The sequence below is a fragment of the Trichomonas vaginalis genome, chromosome I (assembly GCF_026262505.1).
Source record: "Trichomonas vaginalis G3 chromosome I, whole genome shotgun sequence".
NCBI lineage: Eukaryota > Parabasalia > Trichomonadida > Trichomonadidae > Trichomonas > Trichomonas vaginalis.
In genome coordinates, this window is record NC_067203.1 from 11483258 (window position 1) to 11509070 (window position 25813).

General features: G+C 30.9%; 10 protein-coding genes and 6 pseudogenes across 16 annotated transcripts, besides 2 other annotated features; 8 read left to right on the forward strand and 8 right to left on the reverse strand.

The window, feature by feature from the left end:
• Positions 1-2642: part of a mobile genetic element that runs on past the window's edge.
• Positions 7-408, reverse strand: TVAGG3_0969400 (uncharacterized protein; the record flags this gene model as incomplete). The annotated part of the gene is made up of 1 exon (XM_051253642.1): positions 7-408. One exon carries the CDS (start codon positions 406-408, stop codon positions 7-9), a length of 402 nt encoding a protein of 133 aa, XP_051079216.1.
• A 399-nt stretch (positions 2643-3041) lies between the features above and the next one.
• On the forward strand, positions 3042-3629 carry TVAGG3_0969410 (uncharacterized protein; the record flags this gene model as incomplete). Its single annotated transcript, XM_051253643.1, has 1 exon — positions 3042-3629. One exon carries the CDS (start codon positions 3042-3044, stop codon positions 3627-3629), a length of 588 nt encoding a protein of 195 aa, XP_051079217.1.
• A 4-nt stretch (positions 3630-3633) lies between these two features.
• TVAGG3_0969420 (serine threonine-protein phosphatase family) lies at positions 3634-3876 on the reverse strand (the record flags this gene model as incomplete). The annotated part of the gene is made up of 1 exon (XM_051253644.1): positions 3634-3876. The coding sequence occupies one exon, from the start codon at positions 3874-3876 to the stop codon at positions 3634-3636; it is 243 nt and encodes an 80-aa protein (XP_051079218.1).
• An 18-nt stretch (positions 3877-3894) lies between these two features.
• On the reverse strand, positions 3895-4257 carry TVAGG3_0969430 (uncharacterized protein; the record flags this gene model as incomplete). The annotated part of the gene is made up of 1 exon (XM_051253645.1): positions 3895-4257. The coding sequence occupies one exon, from the start codon at positions 4255-4257 to the stop codon at positions 3895-3897; it is 363 nt and encodes a 120-aa protein (XP_051079219.1).
• A 1821-nt stretch (positions 4258-6078) lies between these two features.
• On the reverse strand, positions 6079-6732 carry TVAGG3_0969440 (GTPase activator protein; the record flags this gene model as incomplete). Its single annotated transcript, XM_001325045.1, has 1 exon — positions 6141-6716. One exon carries the CDS (start codon positions 6714-6716, stop codon positions 6141-6143), a length of 576 nt encoding a protein of 191 aa, XP_001325080.1.
• An 840-nt stretch (positions 6733-7572) lies between these two features.
• On the forward strand, positions 7573-7809 carry TVAGG3_0969450 (N-acetylmuramoyl-l-alanine amidase family; the record flags this gene model as incomplete). The annotated part of the gene is made up of 1 exon (XM_001325044.1): positions 7573-7809. The coding sequence occupies one exon, from the start codon at positions 7573-7575 to the stop codon at positions 7807-7809; it is 237 nt and encodes a 78-aa protein (XP_001325079.1).
• Positions 7810-7833: 24 nt separating this feature from the next.
• On the reverse strand, positions 7834-8049 carry TVAGG3_0969460 (uncharacterized protein; the record flags this gene model as incomplete). The annotated part of the gene is made up of 1 exon (XM_001325043.1): positions 7834-8049. The coding sequence occupies one exon, from the start codon at positions 8047-8049 to the stop codon at positions 7834-7836; it is 216 nt and encodes a 71-aa protein (XP_001325078.1).
• Positions 8050-8118: 69 nt separating this feature from the next.
• On the forward strand, positions 8119-9755 carry TVAGG3_0969470 (annotated as a pseudogene). The gene has a single exon. A coding segment is annotated over exon 1 (1637 nt).
• A 137-nt stretch (positions 9756-9892) lies between these two features.
• Positions 9893-25813: part of a mobile genetic element that runs on past the window's edge.
• On the forward strand, positions 10631-11523 carry TVAGG3_0969490 (annotated as a pseudogene). Its single transcript has one exon. A coding segment is annotated over exon 1 (893 nt).
• Positions 11557-12221, forward strand: TVAGG3_0969500 (annotated as a pseudogene). The gene has a single exon. A coding segment is annotated over exon 1 (665 nt).
• Positions 13448-15231, forward strand: TVAGG3_0969510 (annotated as a pseudogene). Its single transcript has one exon. A coding segment is annotated over exon 1 (1784 nt).
• Positions 15538-16199, forward strand: TVAGG3_0969520 (annotated as a pseudogene). Its single transcript has one exon. A coding segment is annotated over exon 1 (662 nt).
• Positions 16879-19191, forward strand: TVAGG3_0969530 (uncharacterized protein; the record flags this gene model as incomplete). Its single annotated transcript, XM_051253646.1, has 1 exon — positions 16879-19191. One exon carries the CDS (start codon positions 16879-16881, stop codon positions 19189-19191), a length of 2313 nt encoding a protein of 770 aa, XP_051079220.1.
• TVAGG3_0969540 (uncharacterized protein) lies at positions 20055-20318 on the reverse strand (the record flags this gene model as incomplete). Its single annotated transcript, XM_001325041.1, has 1 exon — positions 20055-20318. The coding sequence occupies one exon, from the start codon at positions 20316-20318 to the stop codon at positions 20055-20057; it is 264 nt and encodes an 87-aa protein (XP_001325076.1).
• On the reverse strand, positions 20340-21823 carry TVAGG3_0969550 (annotated as a pseudogene). Its single transcript has one exon. A coding segment is annotated over exon 1 (1484 nt).
• Positions 21926-25375, reverse strand: TVAGG3_0969560 (DNA/RNA polymerases family; the record flags this gene model as incomplete). The annotated part of the gene is made up of 1 exon (XM_051253647.1): positions 21926-25375. The coding sequence occupies one exon, from the start codon at positions 25373-25375 to the stop codon at positions 21926-21928; it is 3450 nt and encodes a 1149-aa protein (XP_051079221.1).

The window sequence follows — 25813 nt, forward strand, 5'->3', positions numbered from 1 at the left end:
AAAACTTTACATTCCCCACGTTTGAGGCGGTTGAGGTTGGTTATTGTTTACCCATTGTTGTGCATGGTTATATCCTCTGTTAAAGAATCTTTCACCTTGGTCCATATAGTGTCCTGCTTGGTTATAGTAGTCATTTGCTTTGTTATAATAGTTTCCTGCTTGTCTTCCTACATTGTCCATCCATCCTTGAACTTTTCCTCTTGTTTCAGGATTTGGAATAAGATTTGTTGCATCTCGTGCTACATCCCAACCTTTCTGTACAGTTTGTATAATAGGTTGTGCTTTCTCTTTAAGTATACCTAATGTACTCAAAATCTTCCTTCCAACTCCAAATACACCTCTGGCTATTGTTCCCACTGCGGGCAAAAATCTGGATGCAACTCCTGCTAATGCGCCAAATAAACCCATTTCTTATAGGATAAAAAATGACGAATCCAAACAAGGACCCCTATGTTTCTAAAGCGACAAAAAAAGCACTCATGGTAAAAATCTTTAGTTCAACACCAAATGCTTGGTTTATGGATATCTTGGAAAACATTCCGAGAGTTAGAACAGATGGACCACCATACTGGCTAATATTTGTCGGTCAAAACACAAGATACTGTGAAGCCATACCATTATGGTCCAAAAATATTTTAGATGTGAAAACTGCTTTGACAATATTCGTTGACAAATACCATCCAACAAAACTGACATCTGACTGTGAAAGTTCTTTCAAATCAGATGATATTAAAAACTATCTGCGTTCAAAAAATGTAAACCAATATTTCATTGTCGACCAAAACCATTCTGCTCTTGGTGTCATTGACGGTTGTATAAAAATGTTAAGAGACTTAAACCAACCACAAGGTGGTGAAGCAAATGAAATGTCATATGACGACAAATATAGACACTTCTCCATGGCAAAGATGAGATAAGTTTTAAATATTTACAATAGCCGTAAACAAAAAGGTTTGGGAAACCACTCCCCGAAGAAATGAAAAACAACCCTGACTTAGAGAAAGACTATATATTTAATAATTTAGTCAAAAGAGACAAACAAGAAAGAATGCCGGGCTTCAAACTTCAGAAAGATGACAAAGTAAAAATAGAAATACCCAAACGCGACCCATATGAAAATACTATTGACTATGACAACAATGGGAACCCGACAGGTACTCACATTCGTGTTTCGTAAAAATAGAAGAAAGTATACAAGAGAATATTATGAAGTTTTAGGCAAACATGGCAAAATGTACACACTGCAAGCAGAAGATAAAACTACTATTGTCAGACCTCGTTTCAAACTTGTCAAAGTTCAAGGTGGTATACTTTCAAAAACAGTTCCTAACAAATATAAGACAACTCCTGACGAATATGCTAAAGAAGTTGAAAATGACGACTAAGCAATTCTATACCATGCGTAAACTGTCATGTAAGGTGCATGTAGTCTTTACTTTGTCCCGTTGTTTGCGTATATCCTGAAACGTGATGTGTATGGTTTCCTCCTCCCTCAGTGTTACTCCAGTAACAATTTATAGCAAACTTAACGTTGTCTTTAACATCATATCCTTTACCTTTTGTCATTGCTGACCAATCCCAATATCTATGCTTATGCCAACCTGCTTGAGATGTACTTAAATCTATGTAGTGACTGTGTGCAGGTAAATTTTCACCTGAAATCGTTTTACTTCCACCTGTTTCCTTTGAAGAGTTTGCACAATACAAAAACCTGTCGACTATTTGAGTCCAAGTTCCAAAACCAAGTACTACTTCTGGTCTGGTAGAGTTCATTGACGTATAAATAGAGCCTATAGGATATAATGTTTGAAGTATTTCTGTCTTTAATGTTTGAAGCTCTGTTTTGTCTGCTTTCTTGTCTAACATTGCGGGTAGTTCATATGCTTCAAAGTTTCTGGCATGATCTTCGATATTCCTGCAACTCTTATCTAAATTGTTAAGAGTATCTTTTACGCTTGTACTCGATTCTCTAAAGGTGCACTTGAACCAAGGTCAAAGTTCAGTATTATGTCGTCTGCTCTAACAGTTGTAAAACTTGTATGTGTATGAGTCTTATTTGCTTTCTTCTCTAACTCATCGTTAACATAAGTTTTATCTGCTTTAAGGTCTAAACATCCTGAAACCCATCCTGTATCAGCTTTAGTTTTTAAAATCTTCGATGTCCATTCATGATACCATTCAGCCCTTTCTATAATTTCATTATCTTTTCATCCACATATTCCTTATCTGCTTTCTTCTCTAACTTACTAGCCACATATTCCTTATCCGCTTTCTTTTCAAGGCTAACGTTTAAGTCTGTTATTTCAGATATAGAATGTATATGAGTCTTTTAGAATATTCGTTTTCAGCTCTTGTCACTTCACTTGACATTTTATTGTCAACATATGTTTTGTCTGCTAGTTCAGGATGAGTATGTTCTTTTGTTGCATAAGCATTGTTAGCTCTTTCTTCTTCTTTTGCTATTGCATCGTCTACATATTCTTTGTCAGCTTTGTTGTCAACATCTGCTTTCAAAAGAAGTTCATTTATAGGTTTCTCGTTTAAAGTTCCTTTTGTTGGATTTATACAGACAGTATTTTCTTCTTGTCTTGAAATAGAAACTCATCTGTCATTGGGTTTAATGTCAGTTTTAAGTTTCCTTCTTTCAATGACTCAGATATCTTAGAATAGTTTGAAAAGTTTGTTGTGTTCTTATTTAGAGCTTGCATAATGAGTTGTCGGTTGTGTTGTATTTCTCTCATGGAAGCAATATCTTTCGACATTTTTATTCTAGATAAAATATGCTTCCAATAGAAAAAAAAAATTCAAGAGTTGCTACAACTAAACCATTAGATGAACTTTTTACTAATGTCGGTCAAAAGTTTGAGACAGAGACCGTAAAGCATGAAGGCTATCGTTTTGACTACCCATTAAGATGGTTAAGAGACCCATCTGTCACAAAAGCTATTGGCTTTCGTAGAATGAAGTTCATTTCAGAAGCCATACATGGTTTCCCATTTACGGTCGGTTTTGAAGTTCGATACTATAACAAAGAAAAACGTATGTATGAGAAATTTGAACAGGGAAAACTTTTACAAGTTAGTTTGCTTGTAAACTTAGAAACAACTCTTCAAGCTTTTCAAGAAAAAATAAACGATATCTATATCGAATATGCAAACCAGTATAACATTGACGAAGGAGAATACCATCTCGATATTATTTATGACAGGAAAAATGCAACTGTTAAAATCAATAAAATAGAAGACCTTGGAGAAAACGTTTATATTTCTACAAAATATAACAACTTGGCATGGTATAGATTTATGAGGATGTTAAATCAGCCTGCAGCATATCCAGTACACCCAGACTTTTATGAAGTCGAAAACCCTAATGGAACATATGAAAATGTTTTCGACCAAGATGCTATTATTGTTCATGCTTCATTTTCTGGCGCCCAAAACTCTTTCTTATGCTTGGCAAATGACTTTTACGAAAAACCTACAAAGTTATACGAACCACCAAGTGGAAGTATTTCAGACTTTCAAGTATGGTTTACTACAGATGGAAGAAAAAGAATAATTCCATTATACCATGCGTTTTACTTAGAACTTAGTTTCATATACAACTACTATCGAACGATAAAAATATAATTTTTTAATACGGTTGAGGTGTTGGATTTGGTTGCCAACTAGACTGTGGTGCAGGTTCAGGCTGTTGTATAACAGGAGCTTGTTCTTCTGGTTCAGGGTCTTTAGGTATAATACCAACAAACTGACCTACTCTTTTACCAATATTTTTGACACCGTTCCAAATTCCTCTTCCTACGGTTTTTATTCCATTCCATATACCTCTTCCAACATTTCGAAAGAAGTTTCCAATACTACTGAAGAAACCCATTTTACTATATGTAAAAATCTAATGTCCGCCTAGTCTCTTACGTTTCCTGTTGAGTTCCATAGCATTCTTTAACTGGAGCTCATACATTCTGTTTCTCCTCTGGTAGAAAACATATTCTGGGTCAACTCCTGTGTTCGCGTCATCTGCATAAAGTTGTTTATATCCCACTTCAGGGTTTGTATAAAACTCTTTCCATCTCATATTTGCATACCATGGTGGCAAACCTAACGCAGCGTCATTTGACATGGCAGTTTGCATTTGTACATCTGTTGGCACTTGACCATAGTTTGCCATTGCAGTTTGTATTCTAACTTCATTTGGAATATTCTCTGGGTTTGGTTGTCCAGGTTGCTGTGCATTCGCTAAGTTCTGTGCGTCCATTTAATATTAGATAAAAATATCTCTTACGAGTACATATACTGAACATTTGCAGGCATTGGTTCATCTTCATATTCTCTGTACTTTTCTGCCACGTCAAAGAAATAAATGACACAATGGAAAAAACCTAAAACAAGTAGTCCTATTTCAAACCACATTTACTTACTAATAAAATTTCTTTGTTATGACACTTTCTCCGGTTTATAGGACCTCTCTCATATTCTATCTTGTCATATCTAAACTCATAGTCATGTATGTCCTCTAACCATTTCATAACGGTTTCCAAACCACTTTTATCGGATGTAAAGTAAAAGCATGGATGGTTATGTAAAACGTCTAAAGTTTCTAAAGAGTCTCTCAAAGTCCAGTCTACTTGGTATTGAAAATCCCATGTGTTATAGAACGGCGGGTCCACTATAAAGAAAACATTTTCCTTGTCTTTATATTTTTCATACAACTCTGTCCAATGACATCTCACAAACTCTATACCCTCAATATATTTTCTATGTCCTCTTTGAAAACATTTGTATAGTTAAGATATAAAACTTTTGACATAAGTGTTTCAATGTCATGAACTCTTATAGAACCACTATATAATAGTCTAGCAGATATACTATCCCAGTCTATATATTCTGCTTTTTTCAAAACCTCTCTCACAATATTTTTCTTATCTAATGGTATACGTTCCATCTTACCTATAGGTATCTTTTCTTTTAACTCTTTCAATATATTGTTTGTGTCTGGTATATGTTTGAGACGGTCCATATAGTTGTCGAAGTCATTGCATATAATCTTTGAGTCAGGAAATACGGTATGACATAAATGGGATATATAGAAACTTCCACCGAACAAATCTACAAATGTTAGACCATTCGGTAGTTTCTTAAGTTCTCTCAATATAATATCTTTACATCTACTCTTATTTCCAACGAACGGTAACGGTGGTTTTGTAAAATTCATTTATATATAATAATAAAAATGTTTTTACCCGAAAAGTGATAGAAAAGTGACAAACATGAAAACATATATAATTTGTGAAAAGCGACACATTATATAATGTTTTCGACCCAGAAGAAGGCTTCTTCCCAGAAGCAATGGAGGAAGAAGAAGAGTCCTCCGAATTCACACCAGAAGACTAACAATTTTCCGAATAAAAACTTCATTTATACTAAACATCTTCAGGGCTAGAGGGCACGAAGTGCCTGGAAGCCCCACTACCTTTTTTTTTTTTTTTTTTGTCTCTAATTTTAATAGCTTTTTTGAATCTTGCAATCTAAATAATTAATATATGCAGGTCATTTTATTTTTTTTTCTTAATTACATTATATATAATAATAGATTATATGTCCAAATCGAACAAATTGTGAATTTTTACTTTTGAATGGTATTCAAATTTACCCTCTCCTAAGAAAATGCCCCAACAATAATTTTTTTGATAAGAACCTTAACCGATAATGCATTTTAGTGCTCCATTCGTCATGTTAATGCTTTGTCATGGCAGATCATTAAAAATGAATAGTTATCTCTGCGAATTCAGTATTATCAAAAAACAAAACGGAGTAAATTAGCTAGTTTTTTAAAGAAAATTGTTATAACTCTGGAACTGAAACTTATATTTATATGAATTCCATGCTAACGTAAAGAAATTAATATTTGTGAAATTCCAATTGATTATTTTTCTTACAGACACTATTTCACAATGTAACAATCCCAGTAGATTGTGATAGATATGATATTTCAATACAATTGATCATAAGTATTACTTTAAAAAAAAATATTTCGCTAGCATAGAAATTCCAATTATTATCACGTTTATATGGAAAAGACAAACCATTATCATGATCATAATATAGCAAACTTTCCCTATTATAAAAACAATAAATTATTTACATATCCGGAATATCAAAGTCAGATCCAGTTTCATTAAGTATTTTAACGCATGGCTGAAAAATCTTTGGAAATGGTACATGGTTGTGAAATCTGGTAGAATCCTGAGTTAAACAAGTTTGGAAACAAGTAGATATATTAGCCATAGACATTTGGTTCACGTGAGCATTGATGAATACTTCATTTATTGCAGAAAAGATGTAAGCTAAGCATTTCCTATTAATTTGAGGGAGATTTTTAATTACATCGTAAATAGATTCTTCTCTAAGCTCTACGTAATATTGATTGAATACTTCCGGAATAAGAATTGGTTCCGGTATGTTCATCAACCAGTTCTTCAAAAATCCAGAAACGTCATGGACTTGACAGCATGGAGGAATAGCTACTTCTTTGTGATTTAATACATGGTATAATTCCTCAATATAATATTTGTTTCCATTAATTCTGAAAACTCCAACTGTTTTTGCAAACTTTTTGATGAAACTTGTGCATTCTGGTACAAATGCTGGAACTCCATCTTCTGTTAAATGGAGTGATTGAAGGGGTTTCCCTTGAAGTGAAGGTGTTGCATACATTTTTTTTCGAATTCCGAATCAAAAATCTTGTCACTTTTTTAACGTCTAGTTCTAAAAAAGTTGAGTCCCCTAGCTTTAATTCTTTATGATGAATGTGGCTTGCTGTCTGTGAATAACAAAAAACGTACAACTCCGAAGCAATTTCAATTTCCCCATTAGTAGTAGGATAGGAAGGGTTGTGTGACTTTTTTTGTTACATCTATATATAGACGATGCATTAAAATATTTATTTATAAATCATTAAAAAATTAACATTAATTTTAAAATAATTTATTTTTTTATCTTTTATAAAAGAAGCTATATATAGATGATGTCAGATATTCCGCGATTAATTAAACATTGTTTAAATCCTGAATGAAACCAATGAAGTCATAATCAAAGACCTCATGAGTAAAAAATAAACTTTAAAAATAAATTGAAACTAATGATTATTTGAATTTATGAAATCAATTATTTGATTCATTCTTTCTTCAATAATTTCCATTCTTTTTGTTAAATCATCTATTTTCATTAATGAGGTGATTCTTGATTGAGGAATAGATTTCAAACTAACCACTCCTTTTATTTTTGAAATTTTGAATCCATCAACTTTAAACATTTTATTCAATTTACATGTTGTCAATTCTTCAAATAATTTTTTATTGTTAGCATAATAGCCATTAAATTCTTCAACAGATGAAAAAATTTTTATTTCAGTAATTGGTTTAACAACGTTTATTTTTTGTTGAACATTTTCACTTTCATTTATTTCATCCTCCTTTGTTTCATTTATTTTTAAAATCGGTTTCATTTATCATTAAATAAAAATTAGAATATAAGTGATAAAATATATTTTTTAATTAATATTAAATCAGAAATGGCGGCAGGATTCTTTAAAAAATTATGGGATGGAATTAAGAAAGCTGCAGGTTGGGTTTATAAAAAGGTTATTAAACCTGTTGCAAACTTTTTGGCACCAGTAGCGAAAACGGCAGGAACTATCATAGGTGGAGTATTAGGTACAAAAGCAGGTAATCCGGCGATGGGAGCACAAGCGGGTAACGCAATTGGTGGAATTGCTGAAGGAATACTTAATAAAATAGGAGGTAAATAGTGGAAAAATAAATAAATATTATTTTTATCTTAGTATCGGTTGTAGTCTTTGATAAACTTTTTCTCCTTTATTTAATATTTCTCTTATTGGGGCAGCTTTTGGCGTTATTGATTCGGCAATGTCACTAATTGCTTCTTTATTCTTAAATATCCAATTTGCTCCTTTCTTCATTGTTTCCCAAACTTTATGCGCTCCTCTTTTTACTTTATCCCACAGTTTCTTAAAGAATCCTGCAGCCATAGTTGATTATTTCATTAAAATTAAAAATTCATTTTCACCTTTTAATTTTGATTTTTTATTTAATAATAAATGACGACTAACTATTTGGTGCCAAACACTAAACCGATTAATGGAAATGTGTTTCATTCATTTGAAAAGATAAATGAAATATTCGCAAAGAATGACGGTAGAAGATATTATAGAGAACTTGAAAGTTCATGCTTTGACTCCGATACTCCATATTTTGATGATAAACAAACTCATTTAAGAATTACAAATCCGGCTCATGATGTGAATCAATTAGGTGACACATATATTAAACGCAAAGTTAGCAACTCTAGTTTCAAATAAAGCTTTCACATGTGATGCCGCTTTTAAATGCATGCGTTTATTCGTTGGTTACAAATCATCAAATCAAACTTTAAACAATTAGAAGTAGAAACTGAAAGAGGTGATGCGGTTATCTTCAGATGGATTGCGCCCGTGAATCTTTCGCATTTGCAACATATAAACCGAAATCAGAAAGGAAAGTTAAAAAGTTTGTTCATTCGTTATATAATAATGTTCAAAAATATGATAACTCAGTATGTGGTAAATATATTGACCCTTCAGAAGTTTTCAAGAAAGCAAATGAAGAAGTTGATATCACTTTTGATATGATTATTCCGGTAAATGATTTGTTAGCATTTCAGGCGTTCGATGATTATCCTAAATCATTTGGTGAAATCATTCTTAAATATTATGTTTTCAGGGATACTTTAGTATTTTGTCAGGTTGACCCGTTAAGAGTTGCTGATTTACAAAATTACGTTTATGAAAAGATAACTGATGAAAATTATGAAAAGATTATGAATCATGTTTATAAATATGATCGCAAATTCCAACAAATCGGACTTCCTGCCAAATTAATTACAAGCTTAGCCGCTACATCTGCTGACGCAACAGTTGAAGACGTTATTATTTCATGCACAAAGATGGAAGTTTTAGAGGATAAATGCATTACACCAGGATACGGTTTAATTGAAGAATCAGTTAAAGCAATACCACGTTTATTCAGTAAGGAAGATCCATTCATGATTCCAGCTCAACATATTGACGTTCGTTCACTAAATGGAGGTTGCATCACTCCTGAAGGTATCAGTTCAGATTTCTCATACGCTCTTCATAATGTTACAGATGTTGTGTTAACATTTCCGAAGAATGCAATGCAAAGAACAGTTTTAGAAAATCCAATGCTTCGAGGTCTTCAGGTCACTATAGATTCCAGAAACTTCCCCGATCAAGCGATGACCACAGTGGGTGACATATTCTTTACACGTATGCTTCAAGCTTCTGATTTAGATGGAGTGAATGAATGCACGGAAGAATACGAGGACTCATTAACTAGACCATTGAATGCAGATGATGGCGCACCATTAACTAGAACATGGAAAGACCAAACTTCATTCTTATGCACTATTCCAGTTCAACGTGATGGAGCGGGTATATTCTTTGATGGATTAGAAACTTTCAACTCACAAGTTACAGTACAAGTGAAAGCTTATCCAATCATTCAGGGTGAAAATGACACTTACTGTTCAAAGGTGACAAATCCTCCTCAGGTTTGGTTTACTAGGACTACGTATTGGACATGGACACCGGATGAAGGTTTGAAATATCATCCAACAGGTACACCACCACAGTATAGAAGTTCATATGATGAAATATTGATGAATAGAAATGTTTAAAATTATAAATTTATTTTTGATTAAATGGATTTAAATTCTGAAGAATTAACAGAGTATATAATACATACATAGATGATATGATTAATGAAGCATTGAGTGATAATAGAAATGCTCTATCTAAGGAAAAATTAATGAAAATTCCATATTCTGAATGTTACTTAAATTCAATCACTGCAGCAATTGGTAAACAAAATAAAGGTAAAACATTAACGATATTAAAACAAATTATCATTATTGCTAACACTTCCCCATTCACATGTGTTAATTTATATCAACCGTTCAGGTTCACCTTCAGATGATACATTTGAATCTTTAAAGCATTTAATCAAAATTCCAATTATTTATTTATCACAAGAAGAAGCAGAAGATTATTTAAAAAACTTTTTAATGTATAAAGAATTATATAATACAATCAAGAAGCAAGGATTAGAGGATAAAATTATTGATAAACAACGGGATGAATTATTTGAAACACTTTCTATTTCAAATTTTGATAGAGAATTTTTGCATTCACTAATTTTTCTAGATGATGCGGTGAAATCAAAACTAATAACAAATGAGAAATCATATTTTAATCAGTTATTAACTCAATGTCGACACATTCAGTGTTCATTCTTTATGGCTGTTCAATACTTCAAAGCATTAAGCACAAACATTAAATCAAACCTGTCACCCTTTTCATTTTCAGTGGTTTTAGTCGTCAACAGTTGAACGTTATGCTTTATCAAGTGAATTTACCAATGAGCATTAATGAACTTTACACACAATATCAGCAATTAGGTGAACATGGAAAAATAATAGTTGATTTAAATAAAGGAGTGTTAAATTTGATTAACTTTTTATAATTAATTTTTATTTTTTATTTATAATTAAACATGACAGAAATAGCAAATCTTCTACAGGTTCCATTAAAACAAGGGACAAACAAAAGGGTGCATATAATAGAACTATGAAAGTTCCAGACGGAATGAAAGAATTAGTTCATATTGTTGCTGGTCTTCAAAAGGATGTAAACAAATGAGAAACGTTTTAACATTACCAGAAGCTCAAGCATATGCCAAACGTCATGGACCAAATTGGGAAGCACACGAAGCAGACATTACGGGCCAAATGGAAAACCTGATGGTATAAATGAAGTTTTCGTTACTGATGGTCAAGGTAATATTAAAGTCATAAATGGTTATAAATTAACTGTATCTGATTATCCTAAACGTAAAGCATATAATGAACGTTATCCTATGCAATTTGATGAAAATGGAAAAGCTGTTAAACAATACATTGGAGAAGGTGAAATGGTCCAATTAATTCATACCGTTATAATCCATATTCTTATTTCAATGAAGAATTAAACTGCTATTGAAGGACCGGATGGATTACCACGATATGTTAATCAGTTTGATGGTCAAATATGCAAATTTGAGACTGAAATTCCAGCTAAGAAATTCTTTAAAGTTGCTTTATTCGATCCAGTGTTCGCAAATGTTAAAGATGAACTTAAACAGCAATTCCAACCAATTATAGTAGCAAGAATTGCATCAGGTGCTTTATCTCAAGCATTCAAAGATTTAATTAAGAAACCATTATATCAGCAACGAGGTTTAACTTATGATTTAGTTAAGGAATCAGATAAAAGAAAATTGAGAAATCAAATGATTATAAGAATGCAATTAATGAATATATTCGGTCTATTAATTTCGATGAAAATGCTAAAAATCAACTTCATGAACAAATACAGGGAATAATAGATTCAAAAGTTCCAGCAAAATAAAAGTTTAAATATATTTTTTTTATTCGATTATAAATGAGAAGACGTTTCACTAGTCAAAAGAACACAAACGCAAAAGCAGAGATTACGGTTGGTTATAACGTAAATGATGATAAATCACGAATTATTCAAAATGTTAAAGTTAATGTTAGTCCTGAATTAACAAGGTCAGCAACTCAACCAAATTTATTAACTCGTGACTTACCAAAGAATGAGGAGGAGCAAAATAAAGAAGATGAACCCGTTGAAATCCCCACATATCCAACATACCCCCCACCTCTTTCATCAAACATCGAGAACCCAGGAATCTACGATTACAGTCGCAATGCGCCATATAAAATAGACATTAATTCAGAATTAATGAAAATTTACCGTGATATAATAACTGATAATTATGATTCAATAATAAATTTAATTGATCAATCCGGTTTAATTATTTTACCTTATGAATCATTAATTCACATTATCGCCATTCTTTGTGATGTTCAAGATTCAGACTTAAGATTCAATTTTTCATAGATGATGATGTTTCATGCTGCGGAACAGTTGCAAAAATAAATCCTATAAAGGATATTAGCACAATTAAGATATCAAAGAATGGAACAACAACTGAACTTCATTTAACTTATAATGATATTTATAATAAAATAGTTGATGAATATAAAATATCACTTGAAAAATTCTTTGTTAAGGCCATTTAATATTCAAGCATTAACATTATTGAATAATAATCCTTTGAATCATAATCGATAATAATTGACCTTTCGCCAGTTTCTATCGTTTGTTTTATTTCTTTTTGCCCCCACTATCTGGATCGGTCATTGTAATTGTTTTTTGTTATAGTATCAGCTTTATCTTTAACTTCAATCTTTTTTCCATCAGGATATTTAAACCAAAATTCCAAAAATTCGATATTGTCAATCTGTTCATATTTTAATCTATCAATTGCATTTTTAATACCATCTGAAAATCTTATGAAATGGTCATTATATGGGTTTGATTGAACTAAATTTGAATGAAGTGAAATATAACCCGATGATGAATATGACATTGACTCATTTTCTGAAACACTAAAATTTATAACATGAATGAATTTCTTATTCGTTGAATTTATGAATTCTTGAGGTAATCTTATTCTAGTTTTATTTATCACTGGAAAATAACGCTTTACCATATTTTTAATCGTAATAAAAATGTCAATTATCAATATTATTTCGAATAATAGTTGTGAATTAAATTTAACGGTTAGTGGAATTTATAATGTTACTCTCGTTTCTGTGAGTGGTAAATTTAATCCCATTCTTTTAGACCCTTCAGATTATATATCATTTATTAAAGATGACCATGAAAAAACGTATGATATGTATATAAATAATGTGATAGCGAAATGGGATATTAACATGATTTTAAGTTATTTAAATGAATCATTTATCGTATGGTATGAAGAAAATTTTAAATCAAAACCCAATAAACTTTTGAACTTGATGAAATAAATAACCTTATTAAATTTCCGCTGAAAATTAAATTTTGTACTCCTCATCTTCGTTCATTGTTGGGGATATTAAATTTTGAAAAAGATGTTGGGGATGTTTTGTATTCTGACACTGGTTCCAATTTCATTTTAATCAAATGTGATAAAGTTAATACCCCAATGAGATTTTCACATCAAACATATAGACCCTAACTCTTACCCATCAATACAAAACATTTTATCCATCAACTTAAACACATTTTCTTTATCATATCCGTTTCAATTATCGGGAATTCATTTATTCTTCATTCAAAAGATTTATCAAATATTAAATTTAGAGTAACTGACCTATTTGATTGTGATTTAGAATTCATGAATGAAATATTATGGCAATTTCAAATAGAAAAAATAGCTGATGAGATAACGGATTAAATATTTATTTTTAAATCATAATAAATGATTAAACAACAGCAACCACAACAACTTAAGGCACAGACCATTACATACGCCATATATGCATATAATTCAAAGACGGCAGAACAAACGCAAAGGTTGAAATATGGAGATTTGGAGATAGTATTGAAAAATGACCATTTCGAATTCGTTTGCAAAGGTGGTGCAGTGATATCAAATATAAAAGAAATTTTATTTATGAATTCAAAAATTAAAGGTATAACGGATGATATAACATCAATTCCACCAGAAGAACAAAGATATTACGCATTAAATGCATTTCCTAAAGTTTTGAAGATTGGAAGATTTAATTTAAATGAGGAATTCATAAAAGGTTTCCTAAATGACATAATGAAGAAGGCAGATAAGGAATATGTGACTAGTGAATTAATGAAGAAGGCAGATAAGGAATATGTTAATGAAAAAGATAATGAAATTAAAGAAAGGGTTGAAAGGTATCATGAATGGACATCAAATATTTTAAAATCTAAAGCTGATACAGGATGGGTTTCAGAATGTTTAGACCTTAAAGCGGATAAAACTTATGTGACTAGTGAGTTAATGAAGAAGGCAGATAAGGAATATGTTAATGAAAAAGATAATGAAATTAAAGAAAGGGTTGAAAGGTATCATGAATGGACATCAAATATTTTAAAATCTAAAGCTGATACAGGATGGGTTTCAGAATGTTTAGACCTTAAAGCGGATAAAACTTATGTGACTAGTGAATTAATGAAGAAAGCGGATAAGGATTGTGTGAATGAAATATACCAAAGTTTGATAGGAACAACTAAAAATATTGAAACTATTGCTGGTGACTTTTCCGTCTATGAAGAAAATAAATATTTTAGATGGCAATTGGTACATTCCTTAAAAAATGGTATACGGTGTAAACTCATTCCGAAAAATAACAATGAAATGTATGTAAGTTATATAAAGAATGATGACACACAAGTTAAAGTTCCATTAGACAACAACTGTTACTTAAACTTATATGGAGACGAACAAAAGAAATATTTAAGAGTTTATGAAATGACGGATATGACATTGTCTAACGTAGCTCCAGCACCGTATTATTTCGACTATGGAGATGATGTCAGAACGCCGCATGTAGATGAACAAAAGCTAACATTATATTTAGATTATTATAGATATAAAAGATATAATGCAATAGAAAAACGAGAATAGTATATTATTATATAGATGACAAAAATAAATATTATAGTCAAGATTTTACCTACCCTGAAAACATAAGATTATATTATAAAAAATATTCTGACACAAACCAGAAGAAACCCGAAATTGTTGCACTATATTTTAAGTTCAAAAGAGACAATCCTATAATATCTCATATGTTTGATTTAATGAACCCAGTAGGTTCTATTTATACATCTATGGATGTGAGAGGTCCTCAAGCAATGTTTGGTGTTGGTGCATGGGAACAAATACTCGACAGGTTTTTGTATTGTGCAAACTCTTCAAAGGAAACAGGTGGAAGTAAAACGATTACAGGTGAAAATTTACCTGCACATAGTCACTACATAGATTTAAGTACATCTCAAGCGGGTTGGCATAAGCATAGATATTGGGATTGGTCAGCAATGATAAAAGGTAAAGGATATGATGTTAAAGACAACGTTAAGTTTGCTATAAATTGTTACTGGGATGACACTCAGGGAGAAGGAAACCATACACATCACGTTTCAGGATATACACAAACAACGGGACAAAGTAAAGACTACATGCCACCTTACATGACAGTTTACGCATGGTATAGAGTTCAATGAATGTGCTTGACCCAAAGGTCTGGGCTTACCGAATGAACTAAATATATTTTATGTTTGTAATTAATTAGGTAATGAAGTAATGGATGAACTGCAGAAATATATTTTATCGTCAATGGTTTTGGGTTATTCAATAATTGTTTATTGAGTTTTGGATGAAAGAATACGGTCGAGCCAAAAGTGGCTCAACCTCAAAACGAGCATTTTATGAGCTTATTAATGGTGTTATGAATGAATTCAGTCCAAAAATAATTAATTTCATTAGTTTTAAAATTATTTTTATTTTTTATTTTGTATGTAAAGACAATAATGTCAGTCGAAGCAAAAACATTCACGAACAAATCTAATGGTGAAACATTCACAAAAGGCACTTATAACGGTATGAAGTCTTACGTAGAGACAAGGATGGTTACATTAATGCAACAAATATGTGTCAGCAGTTTAGGAAAGACTTTAGAAAGTTGTTGGAAAATAAGTCCTGGGAAGAGTATTATAAGGCATTTTGTGAAGAATATAGCAACCGCCGGAATTCAGACGGTTGCTTTTTATACAAAATTCATGCCGGAATTCCTGATGAAATCAAACAGGTTAGAGGAACGTATGTAGACCCAAGACTTATAAACTATATAGCAATGTGGGCTTCTCCAAAATATTGCATAGCAGTTGGAAAAATTATGGACTCCATAGACAAGAAAGTTCATGAGAAATTAGATGAAGAAGAACTTGAAGATACAGTAGAGAATGCTAAACATTTGTTTGAAGAAGAAGTTGGAAAAATGTGTGAAAAACAATTAGAACATGAACGTGAGTTATGTTATGGTTATAGAGATTCTCCATACGAACTAGACCAATGGGAACAAGAAAATTTAAAGAGAGAATTTAGAGAATATGAACTCGCTAAGATAGCATTAGAAGCTGCAGAAAAGAAGTTAAAAGCTTGGGGTTGTTTTGTACAAAAATATTGTGAGTAAATGAACCATTTATTTTTATCATAAACGACCAGAAATATATGTTTACGTTAATGGTTTCAGGTTATTCAATAATTATTTATTTTTGAAGAACTGAAGGTGTCACTATGTCACTCGGTGTCACCAGGTCATTTAACTTCTCTGAAAAAATGAGACAACATGACATTTTGACAACATCACAGGAGGAAGGTAGTTATGACTTATTTTTGAAGAACTGAAGGTGTCACCATGTCACTCGGTTATTTAACTCATGACATTTTGACAACATCACAGGTTATTCAATAATTAATTATTTTTGAAGAACTGAAGGTGTCACTATGTCACTCGGTGTCACTCGGTTATTTAACTTCTCTGAAAAAATGAGACAACATGACATTTTGACAACATCACTGGAAATATGTGTTATTGTTAATGTTTACGTTAATGTTTACGTTAATGATTTTGTCAAACATGAGCGTGAATGACCCAAAAATAATGTTTACGTTAATGATTTCAGGTTATTCAATAATTATTTATTTTTGAAGAACTGAAGGTGTCACTATGTCACTCGGTGTCACTCGGTTATTTAACTTCTCTGAAAAAATGAGACAACATGACATTTTGACAACATTTACGAAAATATGATGCAGCCCAAAAATAAAGTTAGTTTTAAAATTATTTTTATTTTTTTATTCCTATATAAATGACAGCAACAAACAACAACAGCAACTATATCGTTTCTGATGAAAAAGTTATTGATTCATTAGTTGAGGAATTAGTTGTGGCAGAAAATAAAACCCTCAACGAAAGAATTGGTGAAAACAAGATTGATTTACATAACTACCTCAAACATGATGGAGGAAGAGGAAGGAAAACTGGTATGGCTTTATTAGTAAATAAAATATCAAATTTAACGATTATAGATGTTGATATCAATAAATCGTACAATGATGAACTTAAAGAAACAGTTAGAAAAGACATTTTATCAAAACTTTCGGATAAAGATGTTATCGTTAAAACCGCTTCAGGAGGTCTTCACATTTATTGCAACACTAATTTCTTCTATTCAACCTCGAACAGAATGATTAAATGTTATTCCTGCAATGATTATGATATTGATATCATGACTTCTATTGATGATTCAAAGCGTTCATTAGTGGTTATGGCTGATTCAAGAGTTCGCAAGAATGCATCAGAACCAATCAATACATACTCATTCATTCGTGGAAGTTATGACTCAACATTAACCAGAACAGTGAATGATATATTAAATGATTTGAATATTAAGGTAAGAGTTGAACAAAAGAACGAAGAAATAAAGACTATCATGAATGAAAACAAAGATGTAAACATTGACGATAAACTAGCTCAAAGCATAGTTGATGGCATCTGTGATTTTGAAGTACATAATGACGGTGGAAACATGAATTTAGAAAAAGAAGTTACATTATTCACACTGTTTCAAGCAATTAATTCGTTACCTAATCATTTAATTAATGAAGCATACGACAACGTTTATAACTTCTGCAATTTAACTGAAAATGCAAAAAGTAATTTTGAAAATGCACGTAATAGATATGCATATTTAATGACTTCTCCATTTGTTTTAGTGAAGATTCTAAAACTATATCAAAAGGAATATTATGATGAATATGTTTTGCCTTTATTACGTAAGCCAAAAATAACATTTGATATAAAACTTGATGACTCGTTTTTGATAACAGATATTAGACGCAAGGCTGAAAATCATCAGTATAAAAACAGTTCTGAAGTAATTGAGGATTTATCACGTGTAATTCGTTTTGTAGATTGTGGAAATAAATATTTCATTCAAAAGGACTATAATATTCACGATAAAATGAATCAAATATCATTCGTTCTTCAATCAAACATGAAAGAGTCACTTAAAATGATTAAATTATTTAATGAAGAAGGTAAAACCATAACAGCATGGGATGTACTACTAAATCAATTGTCTTCATTAACCGTTAAGGGTGTTTGCTTTAAATCTAATTCCCCAGATGTTTTCTCAACGTTTCAGGGTTATAAATACAACGTTCTCGAAAAAGTAGATTACTCAAAAATTGAGATGTTTATGGATTTCATTAAAGAAGCCATTTGTGATAATAACGATGAAGTGTATAAATACCTTCTCGGCTGGATTGCATCAATGATTCAACATCCTGGAATCAAGAATGAAACAGCAATTATTTTGAAAGGACTTCAGGGAACAGGTAAAAACAGATTTACAGACATTATTTCTGAACTTCTCGCTGGTTATTCATGTAAAAACATTACTGAAATAAGTGAGCTAACGGGTAATTTCAACTCAGTAGTTGAGAATAAAATGTTTCTTGTACTTAATGAACTCAAGAATGTAGGTGAAGACAGACTCGCAAACTTCAACGCTTTGAAATCAATTATAACAGATAATGAGATTAGAATTAATGAAAAGAATCAACCCAGAAGAACTGCTCAGAATGTTGCAAACTTTGTTTTCGTAACTAACAACGTCTACCCTGTCAAAATTGAAGTTGGAGACAGAAGATACGTAGTTTTAAGAGTTAATGGTAAATTTAAGGGTCAATTTGATTACTTCAAGAATTTAATGGATTCATGCACTAAGGAATTTTATGATAACCTTTTAACATATTTTATCAATTACGACCTTTCATCATTTAATGTACGAATCATACCGATGACTGAAGCCAAACAAGATTTAATAGAATTATCATCAAATCCTTTAGATGTATGGATAAATACACATTATGATGAATTGTGTGTAGGTATGACATGTAAAAATGCTCTATTCTGCAAACCATCAGACATGAAAGACAAGAATTTTCAAATGAGTATTAAGGATAAATGTGATAAGAAACAGAGAAGAATAGATGGTAAACAGACATGGTATTATGTTTTGAAAGAAGAAATGAAAGGATTATATAAACAGGTTGAACCAAACGATAATGAGGAATCATTTACTGATGATGAAATACCTGTAAATGAAGCTTTATAAAGTATGATTTGAATTTATTTTTGCATTAATCCCCCATGTTGTCAAAATGTCATGTTGTCTCATTTTTTCAGAGAAGTTAAATAACCGAGTGACACTGAGTGACATAGTGACACCTTCAGTTCTTCAAAAATAAATAATAAGTGCCTTCCTCCTTTCATGCCTGTTGTCAAAATGTCATGTTGTCTCATTTTTTCAGAGAAGTTAAATAACCGAGTGACACTGAGTGACATAGTGACACCTTCAGTTCTTCAAAAATAAATAATAAGTGCCTTCCTCCTTTCATGCCTGTTGTCAAAATGTCATGTTGTCTCATTTTTTCAGAGAAGTTAAATAACCGAGTGACACTGAGTGACATAGTGACACCTTCAGTTCTTCAAAAATAAATAATAAGTGCCTTCCTCCTTTCATGCCTGTTGTCAAAATGTCATGTTGTCTCATTTTTTCAGAGAAGTTAAATAACCGAGTGACACCGAGTGACATAGTGACACCTTCAGTTCTTCAAAAATAAATAATAAGTGCCTTCCTCCTTTCATGCCTGTTGTCAAAATGTCATGTTGTCTCATTTTTTCAGAGAAGTTAAATAACCGAGTGACACTGAGTGACATAGTGACACCTTCAGTTCTTCAAAAATAAATAATTATTGAATAACCTAAAAACATTAACGATAAAATAAGTGATAACAAATTTTTATTTTTATCATAAATGAATACCCCACAAGCTCAAAATTTACCACGAATCATAACAAGGGAGAAAATGATAAAAATGATGCAAGAACATGTTAAAAATAACAAACCACTAAAATTGAGAAAATGTGGTTATGCAGTAATGATGGAAAGAGAGATGTTGTCGAAGAGGAATAAAAATTAAATTTGGATTGAGTTTAAAAATTCATCTTTATTAAATTCATCTCTTCCAACCAATTTATTTATTCTATTAAATTCTTTTATTTTTGCTTCACTCAGTTTAAGGATTGAACGGTAAGTTTCTAATTTTTCGATTATTTCTTCATCGTTTTCAACCTCACCACATTGCGGCTTCTTTTTGTAATAGCATATTTTTGATTTAATTCTGTTTAGTTTCTTTTTATATTCATCGTCTGGACTCTTGACTGCTTCGTTGTCACTCATTTTCTTACGAAATAAAAAAAATTAAATATTATTTAAATATAATGGAGTAATAAAATAAATCGGAATTTCTATTAATTTATTGTCAACTTCAACTAATGCGTTGCCGTTAATATATCTAACAAATTCAGCTATTGTGTCAAATCTTCGTCTTCTTTTTGCCATTGATTTATCAGTTTTTCCATAATCGAGATGAATTAAAACTTTATTCCCTTGTTTAAAATTCATGAGCCCCGAATTAATTTGTTCACGTTTAACATCATTTAACCTTTCCATTTGCTTTCTAATATATTCCCATTCTTTTGAAATATCATTTTTCATTTTCACTGGTTTCATGTTTATAGTTCTATGCCATGTATTATTGTAATAATATACTAACTGTTGTATGATGGAGTCATGATTTCCATCCCAGTATATCTGACCGTTAACCCCTAACGCATCTCTAAGAGTTCTCATTACCGCATCAACTATTTTATTATGAAACGTATATGGAGAGGATGAAAAGTAAAAATTAATTTGTGGGAAATAATGAGTCATAGCTGCCTGAAATCCTTTATCACCATCACCCTTATATTATCTACTCTTTCATGATCTAGTAAGTATTGAATAGCTCTTCTTGTTTCCTGTTCTGTTTTCCCTTCACCGGAATGCAATATAAATATCTAGTTTAATGTTAATGGCAAATAAATAAGTAACGTTTCCTTTTGAATATTCCAGATGATCGATTTCGTATGAATATGGATATGGAGCAAATGAAGGGCGACTAAATTTTTCCTTTAATGGTTGAATTTTTGGGTCAATTGGTTTATTTAATATTTGAAATCCTTTTTAAAATCTTTTTGCTTCTTTAATGTTTGAAATGGATATAATAAAGTGAATGATGAAGGATTAACTGAAGGAGGAGGAGGTACTGTCGTTGGAGGTTTTGGTGTTGCAAGTGGTTTAATTTTATCTGCTTTGATTTTGGAATTCATTCCTCCTTTCATTAATTCTGGATGATTTTATTCATTTGTTTTAAATATGCTGTATAAAGGTTTGATATACTTTCCCGCTTCGAGTTTATGTTGAAGGATGAATTCCAAAAGTTGATCTTCATTTAAAAGTCGGGCTGAATATGGTTTAACTAATGAATCATAAATTAAAGCTTGTGCATCATTTATGGTCTGAAGGACCTGGGTGTTTTGCGGCTCAGGATTATATAATTTATATAATCCATCAATATCTTCTTCTGTTAATACTTTATTTTTGAAATCTTTCAACTGTTTAAGCTGTGATTTAGTTTTTCCCTTTATATATTCATTATTTTTAATTTTGTCTTTAATTTTAGAAATTATTTTATCATGATATTTCAAAACTTCATTTTTATAATATGGATAATAATATTCCATATCATCGCCCGTTATATTGTTATCATATTTTTGGAGATATGCTTTTAAATCATAATAATCAAGAAAATTTTGATTAAATACTAAATCATCAATTAAAATTTTTAAATCTGTGTTATTCATTTATATAAAAATAAAATCAATGTTTTAAGGGTGCCCACCTCTTTGAATCATAGTATCAAAACCATCATTAACGGTTCCTTTTGTCTCTTCTGTGGTATTTTATTAAATAAATGGCATACAACATCCATTTTCACAACATACAGCCTTAGTGTGTGCCCCTGTTAATGCAGTCTTACCGATTGTTAAACGAGTCATTAATCCGTTTTTAAGTTGTAAATTAATATTCTGACCATCAAATATCACTTTATCATTTATTATATCCAAATAATTTTTAGGCGTTAATTGTTTATTTTGTCGTAAACTAACACCTTTCATTTTTTGTGCAATCTTTTTAAAATCACTTCCATCAATTGAACCGTTGAATGATGTATAACACTTGGGGCATAAAGCAACCATGTTATCACCTTGTTTCTCAATTGCTAAACCCAATAACTTCTTCTCATGTGCTTTTTCTTCAGCTTTATTCTTTAATTTAGGTTTAAATTTCTCATCAAAACAGAAGAAATCAAATGGTGCGAATTTGAAAATGTTTTTATCATAAAATTGTTTATCGGTAACAATTGCTTGAAATGCTTGAGTGTTAGGAAGATTTGGATCGCCAGCGATTGCCCAATAAGATGAATCAGTATCACCTTCAATGAAATGAAAACGATTAACATCCATGCATTTATACATAAAATCATAAATGAAAACCAAATACCAGTATTTTGCGTTATCTAAAGTGAAGAATGCCTCTTGTAAACATGTATCACATCTATAAAATCTATCTTTGAGCATCATTTGATATGTATCCTCTCCTATTTCTCTTATGTTTTTAAACTTATTTGACATACATGCAACGCGTGCCTTCTGTGCATTCATTATTTTAGTCTTTGCGTAATTTTGTGTATTCATTGCATCGTAACCATATGATCCATTAAGTGAAATCTTGCAAAATAAACTTTTTCCTTTATTTCCTTCTAATTCAGCCTTTTGTCTTTCATTCATAAATTTGTTCGCAAATTCATTAAAACAAGTGTTTTTAGTAAATGTTAAAATTGATTGAATGTCATCAATGATAAAATGAAATCTGTCGATTAGATACCAAAGATAATAAGAAGAAAATGGTTGATATTGGTTGTGTGTTGATGCTAACTGAGTTAATTTTCTCTGTTTCTGGTCAACTGGTAGATTGTTTGATTTCATGTAACTATACATAAAACCGCCAATTGTTTTTTCATCTGTGATAATATCTAAGTTTCTTATTATCGGTAAAAAGTTAATGTAATCATTAATGTATTTTTCATCAATGTGACCCTTTACTTCAGCCACGAATAAAGTATTTTTCTTCTTAATTATTCCCAGTGCTTTTGCTTTCTTTGTTGCTGTATCACAAATGATAACACCATTCAATCTTCCCGGCATATACATTTTATGGTCAGTATATTGAATAAAATCATGAGGATTAGATGAAAATGATGAAGGATATAATGAATTAAAATCAACACCAACGAAATGAGTCATAATGTTGGAAGTGTCCTCATTTGATACAGTTTTAGTTTCTGGATTATATGAAAGTTTATTAATGTGCGTGATTCCTTTAAGATTAACACGATGTTGAACATTTGATAGACCACCAGTAATTCCATTACGGAGAATGTGATAAGCTTCAACTGAATCTAAAGTCATTGGTAAATTATTTTTTAATGCATAATTTCTTAAATTGATTCTTAAACGTTGAACATCTTCATCTTTATTTGATTTTACGACATTGCAATAACAACACATTAACTGACAATTTTCTTTAGTATGTGGTTTTTCATTATCGATTCTATCCAATGTTGGTTTATTTGCATATGTAAACGCTTTACCACACATTTTGCATTTAGATGAAAGGATTAAATCATGATAGTATTGATAGTCATCCATTGAAACATTGTTTTTAGTATCTCTTTCTGCTTTTTCATCTTGTTTCTTATATGATTCAATTTTATATTTCCAATACTTTTTTGTTAATTCAAAACTTGATTCCACATTTTCTTCTTCTGGATATGTTTCGTTAGGATTGAAGTTCTTATATGCTAACGCGTAACGAATCATTGATGCATTCGATGATAAAGAAAGATTATGAAGCATATCAATTTTATAAACAAATGTTTCTTCAATAATTTTATCAATTGGGTCAATCATAATTTCAACATCTTTATTGCAATAATGAATAAAATATTCTAATCTATTCTTAAAATTTTCAGCATCATTGAGATATATTTGATAATCTGAATCGGATATTGTTTCTTGTGTTAATGCTGAATAAAATGAATCTTGAGTGAATGGTTCCTTTTTATATAATTCATCTTCGTAATTTTCCCATGTGATGAATTGATAAGGGAAAAAGGATTTAACACGTGATTTATTGTTTCCGAAATCTTGAGTGAATTGGTCTAATGTTCCACCCGCTATATAATTTCTGATGTCAATAAATCTCAATTCATATGGAACGTTTGTTTTCTTTACAATGATTTGCTTAAATTGTGAAGATGAACCCAGCATTGATTTTATTTTCCATTTTGCAGTATTTAAATCACGAAGAATTAAATTTAAATCAAACTTTCCCGAATTAAAACCTATGATATTCACTTTATTAAATTCTTCATCTAAAAGCTCTTTCATTGCTTCCTTCTGTTTCTCATTTAATGTTTGCGGCTTCAATAATTCTTCATATTGTTCAATATTTGATTTAGCAACTAATGAACAGGTTGAAAATAAAAACTCAATCCAATCAGAAATAAAAGAATCACTCGAAGTTAAGCAAAAATTCCTCGTATATGTTTTATCGTTTAATTTAACCGTTGATGATACCATGAATGGTTTTAAGTAAGCGTTCAAAGTTGCACACTCAGAAAGTTGTAATTCTTCTTTAGTCTCTAATGTTTCAAAGTCAAAAGTAATATAATATCTTGTTGGTTTATAATATTCCTGCAAATTATGAGCTAATAACCACTGATATATCTTCTGTTTCGTAATATGTGGTGCATATGGTTGCTGTGTCTTTTGCAATTGAACGTCTTGAATTAATCTTCCATTATTTTCTTTACATTTCTCACAATGCTTTAAAAATCTTCTTTGGTTTTTCCTTTCTGGATCATCACGGATAGAATAAACTTCTTCTTTACAAAAGGGGCAAACTTTATATCCTGTGAGTGCTTCAACGTCTGTTATTCTGTCAGCGTGAAGTTTTCCACATGGACTCTGTGTTAATAAAATATTTACTGTTTCAAATTCTGGATCTATCATTATTGATTCCACTAATGGAAAGTCTACCTTGTTAATGTCTACGTCTTCTGGTTGAGGGTCACAATAATAGAAATCAATATTAACGTTTAACATTCTTGCTAACCTCTCACTTTCTGATGAAATGTCAAATCCTTCATATGCATCTATGGCTTCGTTTAAATAACTTCTACGAGTTTTAGGATTAACACCATCAGGAATGTTATAGAAGCGTTTAAATAACCTTCTACCTTCGGCTCTTATTTGATTATCATTCATTTTAGCTGTTCCATTTTTGTTCATTTATGTAAGAATAAAAATTAAAAAATAAAAATAAAGTTTATTTTTTTAAAGTCCGAGACTCAGAGAGTCCAGGGCTAAAGCCCATAAAATGAATTAAGAACACATAAATTTTTATCATCTGCGACGTGACGAATGCATTTTAATTTACTCAAGAATGCATACCCTGATACATTAAATCTAATTCCTGTCTTATTTAATTTCACAACTTTGAAAAGGAATGTATGAATAGCTATAAAATGATGAGATGATGTTTTATGGGTTGCTTCCATTTTTTCTGAAATAAATGAATAAATATAATGCTTATAAGTTTTCATATCTTTTATATTCTTAATAACGAATGGTATAGACCTTTCCACTTCGTCTTCCTTCGGTGCTGTTCTTTCATATGAAACATTATTGGTATCTTCAATAATGAAACCACAATCACATAAAATTTTA